Below are 14,591 nucleotides of genomic sequence, written 5' to 3'. Positions count from 1 at the left end.
CTCCCTCCCCCCCCCCACTATATATAGGGGCCCTGGGGGGGCGCCAGCCCCTGGGAGATCCAATCTCCAGGGGGGCGGCGGCCAAGGGGGTGGCTTCCCCCCCAAGCCAAGTGGGGGGCGCCCCCACCCCTAGGGTTTCCAACCCTAGGCGCAGGGGAGGCCCAAGGGGGGCGCACCAGCCCACCAGGGGCTGGTTCCCCTCCCACTTCAGCCCATGGGGCCCTCCGGGATGGGTGGACCCCCGGGACCCTTCCGATGGTCCCGATACAATACCGGTGACCCCCGAAACTTTCCCGGTGGCCGAAACTGGACTTCCTATATATAATTCTTTACCTCCGGACCATTCCGGAACTCCTCGTGACGTCCGGGATCTCATCCGGGACTCCGAACAACTTTCGGGTTACCGCATACTAATATCTCTACAACCCTAGCGTCACCAAACCTTAAGTGTGTAGACCCTACGGGTTCGGGAGACATGCAGACATGACCGAGATGACTCTCCGGTCAATAACCAACAGCGGGATCTGGATACCCATGTTGGCTCCCACATGTTCCACGATGATCTCATCGGATGAACCACGATGTCGAGGATTCAATCAATCCCATATACAATTCCCTTTGTCAATCGGTACGTTACTTGCCCGAGATTCGATCGTCGGTATCCCAATACCTTGTTCAATCTCGTTACCGGCAAGTCACTTTACTCATACCGTAATGCATGATCCCGTGACCAACCACTTGGCCACTTTGAGCTCATTATGATGATGCATTACCGAGTGGGCCCAGAGATACCTCTCCGTCATACGGAGTGACAAATCCCAGTCTCGATCCGTGTCAACCCAACAGACACTTTCAGAGATACCTGTAGTGTACCTTTATAGTCACCCGGTTACGTTGTGACGTTTGGGACACCCAAAGCACTCCTACGGCATCCGGGAGTTACACGATCTCATGGTCTAAGGAAATGATACTTGACATTGGAAAAGCTCTAGCAAACGAACTACACGATCTTTGTGCTATGCTTAGGATTGGGTCTTGTCCACCACATCATTCTCCTAATGATGTGATCCCGTTATCAATGACATCCAATGTCCATAGTCAGGAAACCATGACTATCTGTTGATCAACGAGCTAGTCAACTAGAGGCTCACTAGGGACATGTTGTGGTCTATGTATTCACACATGTATTACGATTTCCAGATAGCACAATTATAGCATGAACAATAGACAATTATCATGAACAAAGAAATATAATAATAACCATTTTATTATTGCCTCTAGGGCATATTTCCAACACAGAAAACAATGATACCCGCTGAGCCTCAACACTCATCGGACCGCATACATCGGTATGTATTATTTCCAATAAGTCAGTGGCTCGCTCCATTGTTCTGGAGAACTGAGTCTTAGTCATCTTGCCCATGAGGCATGGTTTGCAAGCATCAAGTGATTCATAATCAAGTGATTCCAAAAGTCCATCAGCATGGAGTTTCTTCACGCGCTTTATACCAATATGACCTAAATGGCAGTGCCACATATAAGTTGCACTATCATTATTAACTTTGCATCTTTTGGCATCAATATTATGAATATGTGTATCACTACAATCGAGATTCAATAAACCATTTATATTGAGTGTATGACCATATAAGGTTTTATTCATGTAAATAGAACAATAATTATTCTTTGACTTAAATGAATAACGTATTGCAATAAACATGATCCAATCATATTTATGCTCAACTCAAACACCAAATAACATTTATTTTAGGTTCAACACTAATCCCGAAGGTAAAGGGAGTGTGCGATGGTGATCTTATCAACCTTAGAATTACTTCCAACTCACATCATCACCTCACCCTTAACTAGTCTCTGTTTATTTTGCAACTCCCATTTCGAGTTACTACTCTTAGCAACTGAACCAGTATCAAATACTGAGGGGTTGCTATAAAAACTAGTAAAGTACACATCAATAACATGTATATCAAATATACCTTTGTTCACTTTGCCATCCTTCTTATCCGCCAAGTATCTAGGGCAGTTCCACTTCCAGCGACCATTTCCTTTGTAGTAGAAGCACTCAGTTTCAGGCTTGGGTCTATCTTTGGGCTTCTTCATGGGAGTGGCAACTTGCTTGCCATTCTTCTTGAAGTTCCCTTTCTTTCCCTTGCCCTTTTACTTGAAACTAGTGGTCTTTTCAACCATCAACACTTGATGCTTTTCTTGATTTCTACCTTTGCTGATTTCAGCATCGCGAAGAGCTCGGGAATCGTTTTCGTCATCCCTTACATATTATAGTTCATCACGAAGTTCTAGTAACTTGGTGATAGTGACTAGAGAACTCTGTCAGTCACAATCTTATCTCGAAGATTAACTCACACTCGATTCAAGCGATTATAGTACTCAGACATTCTGAGCACATGCTCACTGGTTGAGCTATTCTCCTCCATCTTGTAGGCAAAATACTTGTCAGGGGTCTCATACCTCTCGACTCGGGCATGAGTCTGAAATACAAATTTCAGCTCTTGGAACATCTTATATGTTCCGTGGCGTTCAAAACGTTTTTGAAGTCCCAGTTCTAAGCCGTAAAGCATGGTGCACTAAACTATCAAGTAGTCATCATACCGAGCTTTGCCAAACGTTCATAACGTCTGCATTTGCTCCTGCAATAGGCCCGTCTGTCGGATTTTGGGTTCCGGCAAACCCTTGAGGTTCGAACACTGGGGTGCGCACGAAGATCTCTCTCCCTCTCTAGCTCACTCGCACAATGATCTCAAGGCCTAGCCCGCCGAACCGAGGAACAAGGGACACAAGAGTTTATACTGGTTCGGGCCACCGATGTGGTGTAATACCCTACTCCAGTGTGGTGTGGTGGATTGCCTTGTAGGCTGGGGATGAACAAGTACAATGGGTGAACTGCCTTAGGGGGAGAGGTGTTCTTGAATTCTATGAGCTGGTGAGGATGGTCTTGGTAGAATGGATCCGGTCCAAGATCAGTTGCCTCCTTCGGTGGTGGCTAGTCCTATTTATAGAGGCCCCGGTCCTCTTCCCAAATGTTTAGGTGGGAAGGGATCCCACAACAGCCAATTTGAAGGGGGACAGCTAGTACAAGCTATCCTGACAAAAGGTGGTCTTCGCCTGCCAAAGGCTCCGGTGGTGACGCCGTCGTGGGCTCCGCGATGACCTCCGTCCTGCCGTCCTGCTGGTCTTGGTCTCGTTGCACCGATATGGAAACCTTTGCCTGATGCCTCGGGACTCCTCGCCTGCACCTGCCCCTTTAGCACCAAAGAGGCAACCGGTACTCTGCGCCCGCTGGCACCCGCCTGGCCTTGATCGTCATGGCTCACGTCCCGGAAACCTCGCGAGGTGACCCTCGCCTTGATCTCTCTGCTCCTCGCGAGCCAGCCTAGTGAGGCTGCCCCTGAGGAGGTCTTGTGTCGTCCGCCTCGCGAGGCTCGGCCCCTCGCGAGGGTCTTGCTGATGAAGATGGGTCGTACCAGGCCGTTAGTGGAGCCACACCGCGGGCCGCAGGAAGGCAAGTCTGGGGACCCCGTTCCCAGAACGCCGACACCGTCACCTAGCAGTGCATCAAGGACATAATTCTTCTGTGCAGCAATGAGGATAATCCTCAGATCACGGACCTAGTCCGCATCATTGCTACTATCATCTTTCAACTTATTTTTCTCTAGGAACATATAAAAAATAAATGGGGAAGCTATACGCGAGCTTATTGATCTACAACATAGATATGCAAATACTATCAGGACTAAGTTCATGATAAATTTAATTTCAATTAATCATATTACTTAAGAACTCCCACTTAGATAGACATCCCTCTAGTCATCTAAATGATCACGTGATCCATATTAACTAAACCATGTCCGGTCATCACGTGAGATGGAGTAGCTTTCAATGGTGAACATCACTATGTTGATCATATCTACTATATGATTCACGTTCGACCTTTCGGTCTCAGTGTTCCGAGGCCATATCTGCATATGCTAGGCTCGTCAGGTTTAACCCGAGTATTCTGCATGTGCAAAACTGGCTTGCACCCGTTGTATGTGAACGTAGAGCTTATCACACCTGATCATCACGTGGTGTCTCGGCACGACGAACTATCGCAGCGGTGCATACTCAGGGAGAACACTTGTACCTTGAAATTTAGTGAGAGATCATCTTATAATGCTACCGTCGTACTAAGCAAAATAAGATGCATAAAAGATAAACATCACATGCAATCAAAATAAGTGATATGATATGGCCATCATCATCTTGTGCCTTTGATCTCCATCTCCAAAGCACCGTCATGATCACCATCGTCACCGGCTTGACACCTTGATCTCCATCGAAGCATCGTTGTCGCCTCACCAACTATTGCTTCTACAATTATTGCTACCACTTAGTGACAAATTAAAGCAATTACATGGCGATTGCATTTCATACAATAAAGCGACAACCATATGGCTCCTGCCAGTTGCCGATAACTGTTAAAAAACATGATCATCTCATACAACAATTTATATATCATCACGTCTTGACCATATCACATCACAGCAAGCCCTGCAAAAACAAGTTAGACGTCCTCTACTTTGTTGTTGCAAGTTTTACGTGGCTGCTACGGGCTTCTAGTAAGAACCGTTCTTACCTACGCATCAAAACCACAACGATTTTTCGTCAAGTGTGTTGTTTTAATCTTCAACAAGGATCGGGCATAGTCACACTCGATTCAACTAAAGTTGGAGAAACAGACACCCACTAGCCACCTGTGTGCGAAGCACGTCGGTAGAACCAGTCTCATGAACGCGGTCATGTAATGTCGGTCTAGGCCGCTTCATCCAACAATGCCGCCGAATAAAAGTATGACATGCTGGTAAGCAGTATGACTATTATCGCCCACAACTCTTTGTGTTCTACTCGTGCATATAACATCTACGAATAGACCTGGCTCTGATGCCACTATTGGGGAACGTAGTATTTCAAAAAAATCCTACGATCACGCAAGATCTATCTAGGAGAAGCATAGCAATGAGCGGGGAGAGTGTGTCCACGTACCCTTGTAGAACAAAAGCGGAAGCGTTAAGTAATGCGGTTGATGCAGTCGAACGTCTTCGCGATCCAACCGATCAAGTACCGAACGCACGACACCTTTGTGATCTGCACACGTTCAGCTTGGTGACGTCCCTCGAACTCTAGATCCAGCTGAGGCCGAGGGAGAGTTTCGTCAGCACGACGGCGTGGTGACGGTGATGATGAAGTTACTGGCACAGGGCTTCGCCTAAGCACTACGACGATATGACCGAGGTGTAAAACTGTGGAGGGGGGCACCGCACACGGCTAAAGATCAACTTGTGTGTCTATGGGGTGCCCCCCTCCCCCGTATATAAAGGAGGGGAGGAGGAGGTCGGCCGGCCACAAGGGGCGCGCCCAAGGGGGGGGATCCTACTCCAAGTAGGAATAGGTTCCCCCCTTTCCTAGTCCAACTAGGAGAAGAAGGAAGGAGAGGGAGAGGGAAAGAGGGGCCGCCCTCCCCTCCCCTAGTCCTATTCGGACTCCCCTTGGAGGGCGCCACCTCTTGGCTGCGGCCCTCTCTCCCCCCTAAGGCCCACTAAGGCCCATAACTTCCCGGGGGCGGTCCGGTAACCCTCCGGCACTCCGGTTTTATCCGAAACTCTCCAGAACACTTCCGGTGTCCGAACAACATGGTCCAATATATCTATATTTATGTCTCGACCATTTCGAGACTCTTCGTCATGTCCGTGATCACATCCGGGACTCCGAACAACCTTCGATACATCAAATCACATAAACTCATAATACCAATCGTCATCGAACGTTAAGCGTGCGGACCCTACGGGTTCGAGAACTATGTAGACATGACCGATACACCTCTCCGGTCAATAACCAATAGCGGAACCTGGATGCTCATATTGGCTCCTACATATTCTACGAAGATCTTTATCGGTCAAACCGCACAACAACATACGGTGTTCCCTTTGTCATCGGTATGTTACTTGCCCAAGATTCGATCGTCGGTATCACCATACCTAGTTCAATCTCGTTACCGGCAAGTCTCTTTACTCGTTCCGTAATGCATCACCCCGCAACTAACTCATTAGTCACATTGCTTGCAAGCTTGTAGTGACGTGCATTACCAAGAGGGCCCAGAGATACCTCTCCGATACACGGAGTGACAAATCCTAATCTCGATCTATGCCAACTCAACAAACACCATCGGAGACACTTGTAGAGCATCTTTATAATCACCCAGTTACGTTGTGACGTTTGATAGCAAACTAAGTGTTCCTCCGGTATTCGGGAGTTGCATAATCTCATAGTCAAAGGAACATGTATAAGTCATGAAGAAAGCAATAGCAATAAACTAAACGATCATAGTGCTAAGCTAACGGATGGGTCTTGTCCATCACATCATTCTCTAATGATGTGATCCCGTTCATCAAGTGACAACACATGTCTATGGTCATGAAACTTAACCATCTTTGATTAACGAGCTAGTCTAGTAGAGGCATACTAGGGACACTTTGTTTTGTCTATGTATTCACACATGTATTAAGTTTCCGGTTAATACAATTCTGGCATGAATAATAAACATTTATCAAGATATAAGGAAATAAAATAATAACTTTATTATTGCCTCTAGGGCATATTTCCTTCAAAAATTGTCTAAGACCACAAAGGTCTCGGCAATGTCGCCCACACACATCACATGCCACCTATCCACCATGGCTTACGAACCACCAAGGCCAAGCCTCGGTCGGGGTAGAGCTTCCACAAAGAAGGTGATCTCCGTCCCTTGTACAAACTCTTGATTCCTTCATATCATCAGCTAATGGCTCTAAAGTGACTCTGAACCTATAAGGTGGCGCAAACCCACCAAGAATAACAAGCAAAGAAAAGTCACATGGTATGATTTCTCAAAATATATTCAGTGAAAGCACTCTCAAGAATCAATATGAATTCTCTCTCACAAAGGATAGGCTTGAAGCAAAGAGAGATGAACTTTTATATTCGTGAACTATTTGCTCTTCAGGGCTCTCTCAAAGAACTCACACAATTTGGCTGGATATGTGATAGAATGGCTTCAGTTCATTTGCCAAAATGAATGGGTGTGTGGTTTTATTTATTGAGTGAGTGAAAATTTGTTAGTTACTCAGGAAAAGTAACTTGCCAGAAGTACTGGACTCGTTCAAAATTTGAACAACTCGAAGGGAGATGCACGTTCCCGGAAGTGCATAGTACCCAGTGTGGTACTAGGTTGTCCAGTGAACCTCTTAAAGTCACAGAACTCATAAGTACTAGGAAATAGAACACAGAGGCATGAGACCACAAAGGTGGCTCGTTGTCCAACAAAGTTTGAACTAGGTCAATATTACTAGAGAAAAACCAAGTCTTCGAGTTATCAGGTTTGATATAGTAATTAGCAATGAAATATTTGTAGAAATGCCTAAGTCCTAGCTCATATGTTCTGGATAGATTTGGTCGGAAGTACCAGATCTATATCGAGACACTAGTGCAGAAGCAAATCAAAGGAGTCGAAAGTGTTGGTGAAAATGTTATGCTTGGAGTGTAAGAGCTAACGAACATGGTCTCAAAGGAGCATAGCTCAACAGTACCAGAAAAGATTTATCGGTATTTTCCATGCTATATAAAGCATGGTTTACTTAGCAAGACTAATTCAATCTTCACAATCTCGGGTAGTACGGACGGAGAAATTACGATGTATCGGGGCAGCGAAAAACAAAGGAATTGAATGGGAAGAGTGAAATACTTGCGAATTTTGGTTGAAGATCTTATCTTAGAGTTTAACCAAAGATCTTTCCATATGTCGTCTCTCTTAATAATGCAATATCCTATATTAAATGTGAATCTTTGACTTAGTATAAATTACTTCCTCCGACCCATAATATACGAGTGTTTTTACACTACACTAGTGTTAAAAACATTCTTATATTATGAGACGAAGGGAGTACATGCCAAGCTCATGGAGTAGATAATCACTTGAAAATATGTAGGTTGGGGTCACCGGTGATGTTTCCACTCAAACATGACGACTAAATACTTGAAATAACTTTGATAACATGTTAGTCATCTCCATTGGTTTGCCATTAATCACAAAACACAATTGGGGTATATAAGAGATGCATTTTCACTGTGATCTCTCCCCACTATTTCCTCACTCGTTGCCGACTGTCCATGACTCCACCATCACCTCACACCTTGTCCACCGACCCGCCTTGTCAATGGCTCACCCCCACGATCACAACAAGATTTTCACGTCACATCCTGGTTCTTCCCTTTATCATCCATGACCTCTGCACCCGCTCCCCTCCGCCTACCGCAATGTCCACAGCGTTTTCAGTGAAATATCGATCTCCGATGAGTATCATTGCATGATGATTATGGCATAGTGTTCGCACACGAACACGTCACCGTGTACCTCTAACACCGAGGGTGATACACCGCAGCTCACGTCGAAAGATACCCGTCCGGAAGCGCGGTACGCAAGCAATCCGGCGGGCGCTTTGTAGACCCGAAACCCCACATGCCCAGGAGGGATCCCGTCAAGCAATCCGGCTGCTATGGGCTGCCCTAGGTCGATGTGATCGCCCCTAGAGCCTCGAGGTTCGCCGCCCTGCAACAAGAAGAACGAACAAAGAATGAGGAAGAAGAAGAACAAGGGAGAGAAATAAAAGTAAAGGTAAAAAGTGGTAGATGATTTGTTCGATTGTGTGTTCTTCAATCGGACGTCACCTCTTGTCTATATAAGAGGCAGATGGACTTCCCGTATAAGAAAAGAACTCCAAATCTCGTCCAAATCCTTCCAAAATTAGCCGAACTCGGATTAGGTATGTCTGAGACATCAGTTTGGTTTCGTGTTTCACAGGCCAAACACGACCTCGGATGAGGATGCGCCCAAAAGAAAATATAACCGTTTCAACGAGACAAATAACTTTTGTGTTGAACAATTTTCAATTTGAGGCCGTTTTGATGCTCAATCGCTCGCGCGACCCATCAGACATCACCCACACAGGTGTCTGATACCCCGGGCCAGTTTTTACTCATGATAGGTCTACAGTGCATTGGCTCCAACTTTTGCATATGACCTCGAATTGAGACGATTTTTTATCAAAATCGATCGTTTCAATGAGACGAAGACAATCCATGTATAAAGTTTTCTCATATGAGGCTGTCTTGGAGACCTAATCTGCCGAACAGTACTCTGCATACAAAATCCTAGTGCTTTGAGCACAACATCGGCCCTCGAGATGAGATCAGATGGCGATGGCCCAAACTTCAAAGATGTTCATGTTGACAATACGGAACCTTTTCATGTATATCACTTCTCCATTTGAGTCCATCTTAATTAAGTTCTTGACCGTGCAAAATCCGGTGTCAACACATAGGTAGAATCTGGCGCTGTAGCCTAGGATGTTGAGGAGAAGATTGTCGCGACCATTACTGCCTCTTAAGTTGAGAACGCCACCCAGACCACCGCACGGGCTGACATTGGTGTCCAAAATAGGAAGGTTGAAGAAGCCTTCTCCAAGCTAAAGGCTGATATAGATGAGAAGGAGACTACTGAGGCTTTGAAGAAGGGCAAGGCCATCATGGTGATCTCCTCCTTCGACTCTCACAACAGTGACTACCCTATTAATGTTGTGGAAGACTCCCAGAGGGTACAAAAGGGAGGTGCCTAACACCAAATAAGACTAGCATGCGCCCTATGGAGGAGCCTAGGAGGTACATTACTGGGTTTGAGTTGAAGAAGAAGTGAGAGTCATGTCATGTCTATGTTTAACTATGCTTTTATGTTTGATCATGGAGTTTATGCCATGTTGTTTAATCATGGATTTTATGGTTAATTGTGTTTAATGGATTTCAAATGAAGCTTAATTGTTTTTATGCAAAAAGTAGGTTTGGGGAGTTAAGTTTAGGGGATGGACTAGTTTGACGTGCAAGCTCCCCAGAAGCTAGAAATTATTGAGAGTTAAATCTAGGGAGGTAGATTGGGAGTTAGAGATAGAAGAAGCTCAAGATGTTCTTAGCTATCTTGCCCACCCACCGTAATCTCAAAAGTGTGATTGATGCAAATTTAGAGAAGTCTTCCACAATTTCAGTATCATTCCATGGAGATTACCAAACTTCACAAATCCCCCTTTTCACATATTCCACAATTTTGATACCATTTCAAGAAAATAAAACATGTCATAAATTATGAACTTGATCAAAATTGGAGTGAAAAAACGATTTTGATTGAAAATACAAAATTATTACGTAACTAACTTTGACCAAATGCCATCGGTATAGAAATAAGTATATGAAATGTATGAAACAACGGAAGTGAAACAAATGATCAAATTATTGAAATAAATGTTACAGATGACAATACTGCTTAAGTGAAACTTGTGAAAATTGGTTGAAATAAGTGTAATAAAACAACTGAAAATGAAACTGGTTGGATTTTAAACTAGTAAAAGCATCCAAGATTTGTATTTCTTAAAAGCTCTTGGCGAGAGTAATTCGAATATATACTAAAAAAACTAGGAACACAAATTTGGTTCATTTACATTACCACAAGAAAATAAAATGCATGGGGTTTGGTTTCAGGATAGAATCTTTGAGTATGCATGCCACTCTCTCACCATTTTTCCTTTTGACAAAAAGTACTTATGCCTGGTATTCTTTCTGAAACATATGCAAAAGATTTACCCCATCCATTAATTAAGTAGAAGGGAATTGCCCAGTTATTTAATGAAAAACGATAAAAATTGATACATATATTCCACTTGTGGACTACTCATAAAGCATAAAACCCCATGACCACATTGTCAACCCGACAAACATTTCCAAATTGCAACAATCATGTCGACACTTCTAGATCGCAAAGGAACCCCGGATGAGAACACCTTGGCAGAAGACAATGTATACCACAAGGTATTTTTGTATGTATTGGAAATTAACCCCAACATGTATTGCAACACTATGCACTAGTCGCACGAATCGCAACACTATACCACAAATGAAAGGGGCTTTTTTTTTCTCCCCTACCTTCAGATGCCATTAAAAATCCGATCTCAAATTGCCAAAGTCAATGTTCAATGCCAAAATTTCCATCAACTCGCAACATTGACCAGCAATTTGGTTGACACAGCCAATTGTCATGCCATGAATAGGTTGCAACACAAGCAAGCTCCAAGAATGTTGCAGCTTGCAACAGCAAGATGACCATACTAACACTAGCTAAAGTTGCTTAAGACTAGCCACAATGGGTAGTAACATAGAGTAGTAACATTAGTTACTACTTTATGTTACTACCTCTATAGTGGGAAATAACATATGTGTAGTAACATGCAAACACTTCATTTATTATGTTATAGACTCATCTTGCCTTGATATATGTGATGTTATAGTAACTAGCTAAGTTACTAGAACTATCTCTCTTTTCATTAACTTATTGCCACATAGACAAATTTGCTGAGTTGGACTTGAAGTTACTGCTGAAGTTACTCCCATCGGCTAGTCTAAATACTAGCAAAGTACCAGTTAATTAATCATCTAACCTCGATTAAATAACACAAACAATCTCACATGACGCTGCATGCGTTGGCATTCTCCTCGCTGAACATGTAATACGACCCCGGCGCCGCCGACACCGGTGCCGTTGAGTAGTAGTACCCCGCGCCGCCCGTGTAGGCCGCGCCGGCCATGGGGTGGTAGTACGCGCTGCTCCGGTGCGGGTGCGAGGTGCTGTAGCTCATGGCGTACGGCATGTGCCCTGCGCCGGCGCCGCCGCCGTAGTAGCCCGGGTAGCTCATCGCCGTGGCGGGCGGGTAGGCCCCGGCATCGACGACGGCGGGGGCGTTCTGACTGGCGTTTCCTGTGGCGGGATTCGCGGGCGCGTCGTGTGGGCTCATGTGCGCTGTTGCACCGGCGCCGTCTCCGCCGTTGGCATTGGCATTGCCGTTATTGCCTCCCTTGCCTTTCTTTTTCTTCTTGCCGCCACCGCCGCCACCGGAGGCATTGGCGCTGGGTGCCATAGGCTGCATGCCTTGCGGCGTCATGGCGAAAGGGGCGACCATGCCGGCCCGTCCGTCGTGCGGGTCTCCGGCACCCGGGTTCTTCGGTGGGTCGCCGCCTCCACCACCGCCGCCTTCAACCTGATGAGGCTGCTCGTCGCCGGACGCCTCATCGCACGTGCCCGCGTGGTCGTGATTCTCCGGGGGAACAGAGCCTCCGGCGCCTTCCGCCGTCGGGGCACCCGGCGCCGCCGGCTCGGCGGTCTTGTTTTTGTTCTTTTTTTTCTTCTTCTTCTTGCCGCCACCGCCACCACCGCCGCCGCCGTCACCGCCGCCTCCGCTGGCAGTCGGGTTAGCGTCAGAGAGAGGAGGAAGGGGCTCCGGCCACGGCTCGGCGTGCTTGCCGGTCTTGATGAGCTTCTTGACGAGCGCGTCGACGGAGACATTGCCAACGACCACTACCTTGTGCTGCTGGGTGTCTATGTCCGTCTTGTACACACCTGCTCAGTCGATGCAAAGAACGCAATGAAATTAGCAAAGAACACACTCTTCTGAATCCCTTACAGTTTATAGAACCCATAAGCACTTTCATGTGCAGAATAAACCTACTAAACATTTTTCCACCAATTCAATGCGTTTTTTGTGTGAAAAAATTGTAACAGATTGCAGAACTTTGGGGCGAGAGTTTAGAAGGGGTTTAGTGAGGGAAACAGGGACCCTCTGCTTTCCCCCTTCATAGTAGATACAGGGGTACACACATAAAGCAGAGGGAAACAAACAGGGGACCCTCTACAGCATGTTATTTTGTTTACATAACTGAAGTTGGAATCCAAGCTTTTTTGCAGAAAAAAGGCATACTGAGAAAAAAAAAACTCTGGAGACCATTTCAGTTCATTCAATTTTTGAAATCCTGATTGGAAAATAGAGAGAAAAATCTAACGACACTACCACTGCTTTCCTGGGAGCTTTCACAGGATTTGGCGATACAGATTTGCTGAACACTTCCAAGTGTTTTTCTGCTTTGTTTTTCTCTTCTTCTTCTTCATCTAAGCATTACTATATTTTTCTTCTTGATCTATGCCTACCTTCTATGGTGTGGAGCACCTTCTTGACCTTCTTCTTGCAGCCCTCACAGTGGATGCTGACCTTCAGAGCCACAGTCTGAAGAAAAACAGCAAAGCCCAAACCATGGAAACCTCATAAGAATCTTGCAGTGATAATAAGAAACCCAAAGCAAAACATAGCAGACAAACGAAGATGATAATATCTTGAAAAATCCTGAACTGCTTACCTGATACATGAGTGGCTGTGCGCCTTCTTCAGCAGCCGCCATGGCTGGGGAGTGAGGAGAATGGAGAGAGGTCACAGGAAAGTGAGACTGCTTATCAGTGTTGGTGCAAGTGAGGAGGGGAGTGAAGAATGGTGGAACCAAGAGGCAAGGCGAGCAAAAGGGGGGCAGAACCGAACAAAGTGGCAGAGTTTGGTCCTGGGGAAGGGCATGGCTAAATAGCATCCATCAAGGAGTGGGAGAGGTGACAGTTGCATTGGTTTTGTTTTCCTTTCCCCCCCTTTTTTCTTCCTTTTGTTTTTCGGGTGTGTAGTGGAATGAATGGGTGAGGTAATTGTTCCCCACATCTGGTGGCTAGATGCCCATGTATATGCATGTAGGCCAAGGAAAATATTTGTCTTGGGATTCTCCTGTTTTTTTTTTTTTGCAGAAGGTTGTTTAGAAAAAAATTAAAAAAAGTAAGCAAGTGGAGCGGAAATGGTTTGGATATTTTTTACCAATAAAGTAAGATACACTTACTTTGTCTAAGGCCTTGTAACGCTATAATGTAACACTAAAATGTTTCTTGTATTGTGTTATGAAAATTTCAAATAAGTTCTTGTTGATTCAAAGTCTACTCTGGTCTAATTGATGCGACTAAACCATTATTGTAAAAAAAACAACCATCCATGGTGTTTCTCAACTTGTTCCAGAATAAATTCTTCAGTACTATATTATTCCATCACTCGTTTGTGTTTCAGTCCGACAAACAAGTGCAACAACTCATTCAGCGGTTCGATGTGAAAATAATCCATCTTTCTCGATAAGCATAAAAATAGATGTGAACAGTGATTATTTATCAACGAAAAACTAGGTAGTTTCATATTTTATACAGTACTCCCTCCGGTCCTTTATACTCTGTGTAATAGATTTGTGTCAAGTCAAATTTTATGAAGTTTGACCAAATTTATATTAATAAATATCGACATCTACAATACCAATTATATATTACCACATGATTAAGATACTTTGACTTCGGACAAAATTTATTCATCAGAAATCTTATATATAATATATGGGCATACTTATAATAATAAAGTAGTATATAAAATATCATATGGTAGTATATGAGACATATGGGGTAACTACCCCTAGGTGGTAGAATGGATTTTCCCTATATATATAAATATAGAACAAATTTTATCTACAAGCAGTGGTAGTTACCACCACCTTCTTTGGCCTCCACGTGTCCCTCTTCTCCCTCCCTCAAACGTGGCATCAAAACA

At 44.7% G+C, this 14,591-nt stretch overlaps 1 protein-coding gene across 1 annotated transcript; it reads right to left on the bottom strand.

Moving 5' to 3' along the window:
* Positions 1-11,409: 11,409 nt before the first annotated feature.
* LOC123180521 (heavy metal-associated isoprenylated plant protein 35) lies at positions 11,410-13,530 on the bottom strand. Its single transcript, XM_044592588.1, has 3 exons — positions 13,330-13,530; positions 13,124-13,199; positions 11,410-12,538 (listed from the first exon to the last, which is right to left on the bottom strand). Exons 1-3 carry the CDS (start codon positions 13,369-13,371, stop codon positions 11,607-11,609), a joined length of 1,050 nt encoding a protein of 349 aa, XP_044448523.1. The 5' UTR covers positions 13,372-13,530; the 3' UTR covers positions 11,410-11,606.
* Between the last annotated feature and the right edge of the window lie 1,061 nt (positions 13,531-14,591).

Source organism: Triticum aestivum, chromosome 1D, assembly GCF_018294505.1.
Source record: "Triticum aestivum cultivar Chinese Spring chromosome 1D, IWGSC CS RefSeq v2.1, whole genome shotgun sequence".
In the NCBI taxonomy this organism is placed as follows: domain Eukaryota; kingdom Viridiplantae; phylum Streptophyta; class Magnoliopsida; order Poales; family Poaceae; genus Triticum; species Triticum aestivum.
Note: the sequence above shows the minus strand (reverse complement) of the source record. Positions and strands in the feature narration are given on the sequence as shown.

What these genes read in the sequence shown, in the direction of transcription:
- LOC123180521 (XM_044592588.1), bottom strand. Translation starts at nt 13,371, where the DNA reads ATGGCGGCTGCTGAAGAAGGCGCACAGCCACTCATGTATCAG. An exon ending in CACAGCCACTCATGTATCAG is followed by an intron (nt 13,200 to 13,329) that starts GTAAGCAGTTCA and finishes GTTTTTCTTCAG; the next exon opens with ACTGTGGCTCTGAAGGTCAG. An exon ending in GGTGCTCCACACCATAGAAG is followed by an intron (nt 12,539 to 13,123) that starts GTAGGCATAGAT and finishes TCGACTGAGCAG; the next exon opens with GTGTGTACAAGACGGACATA.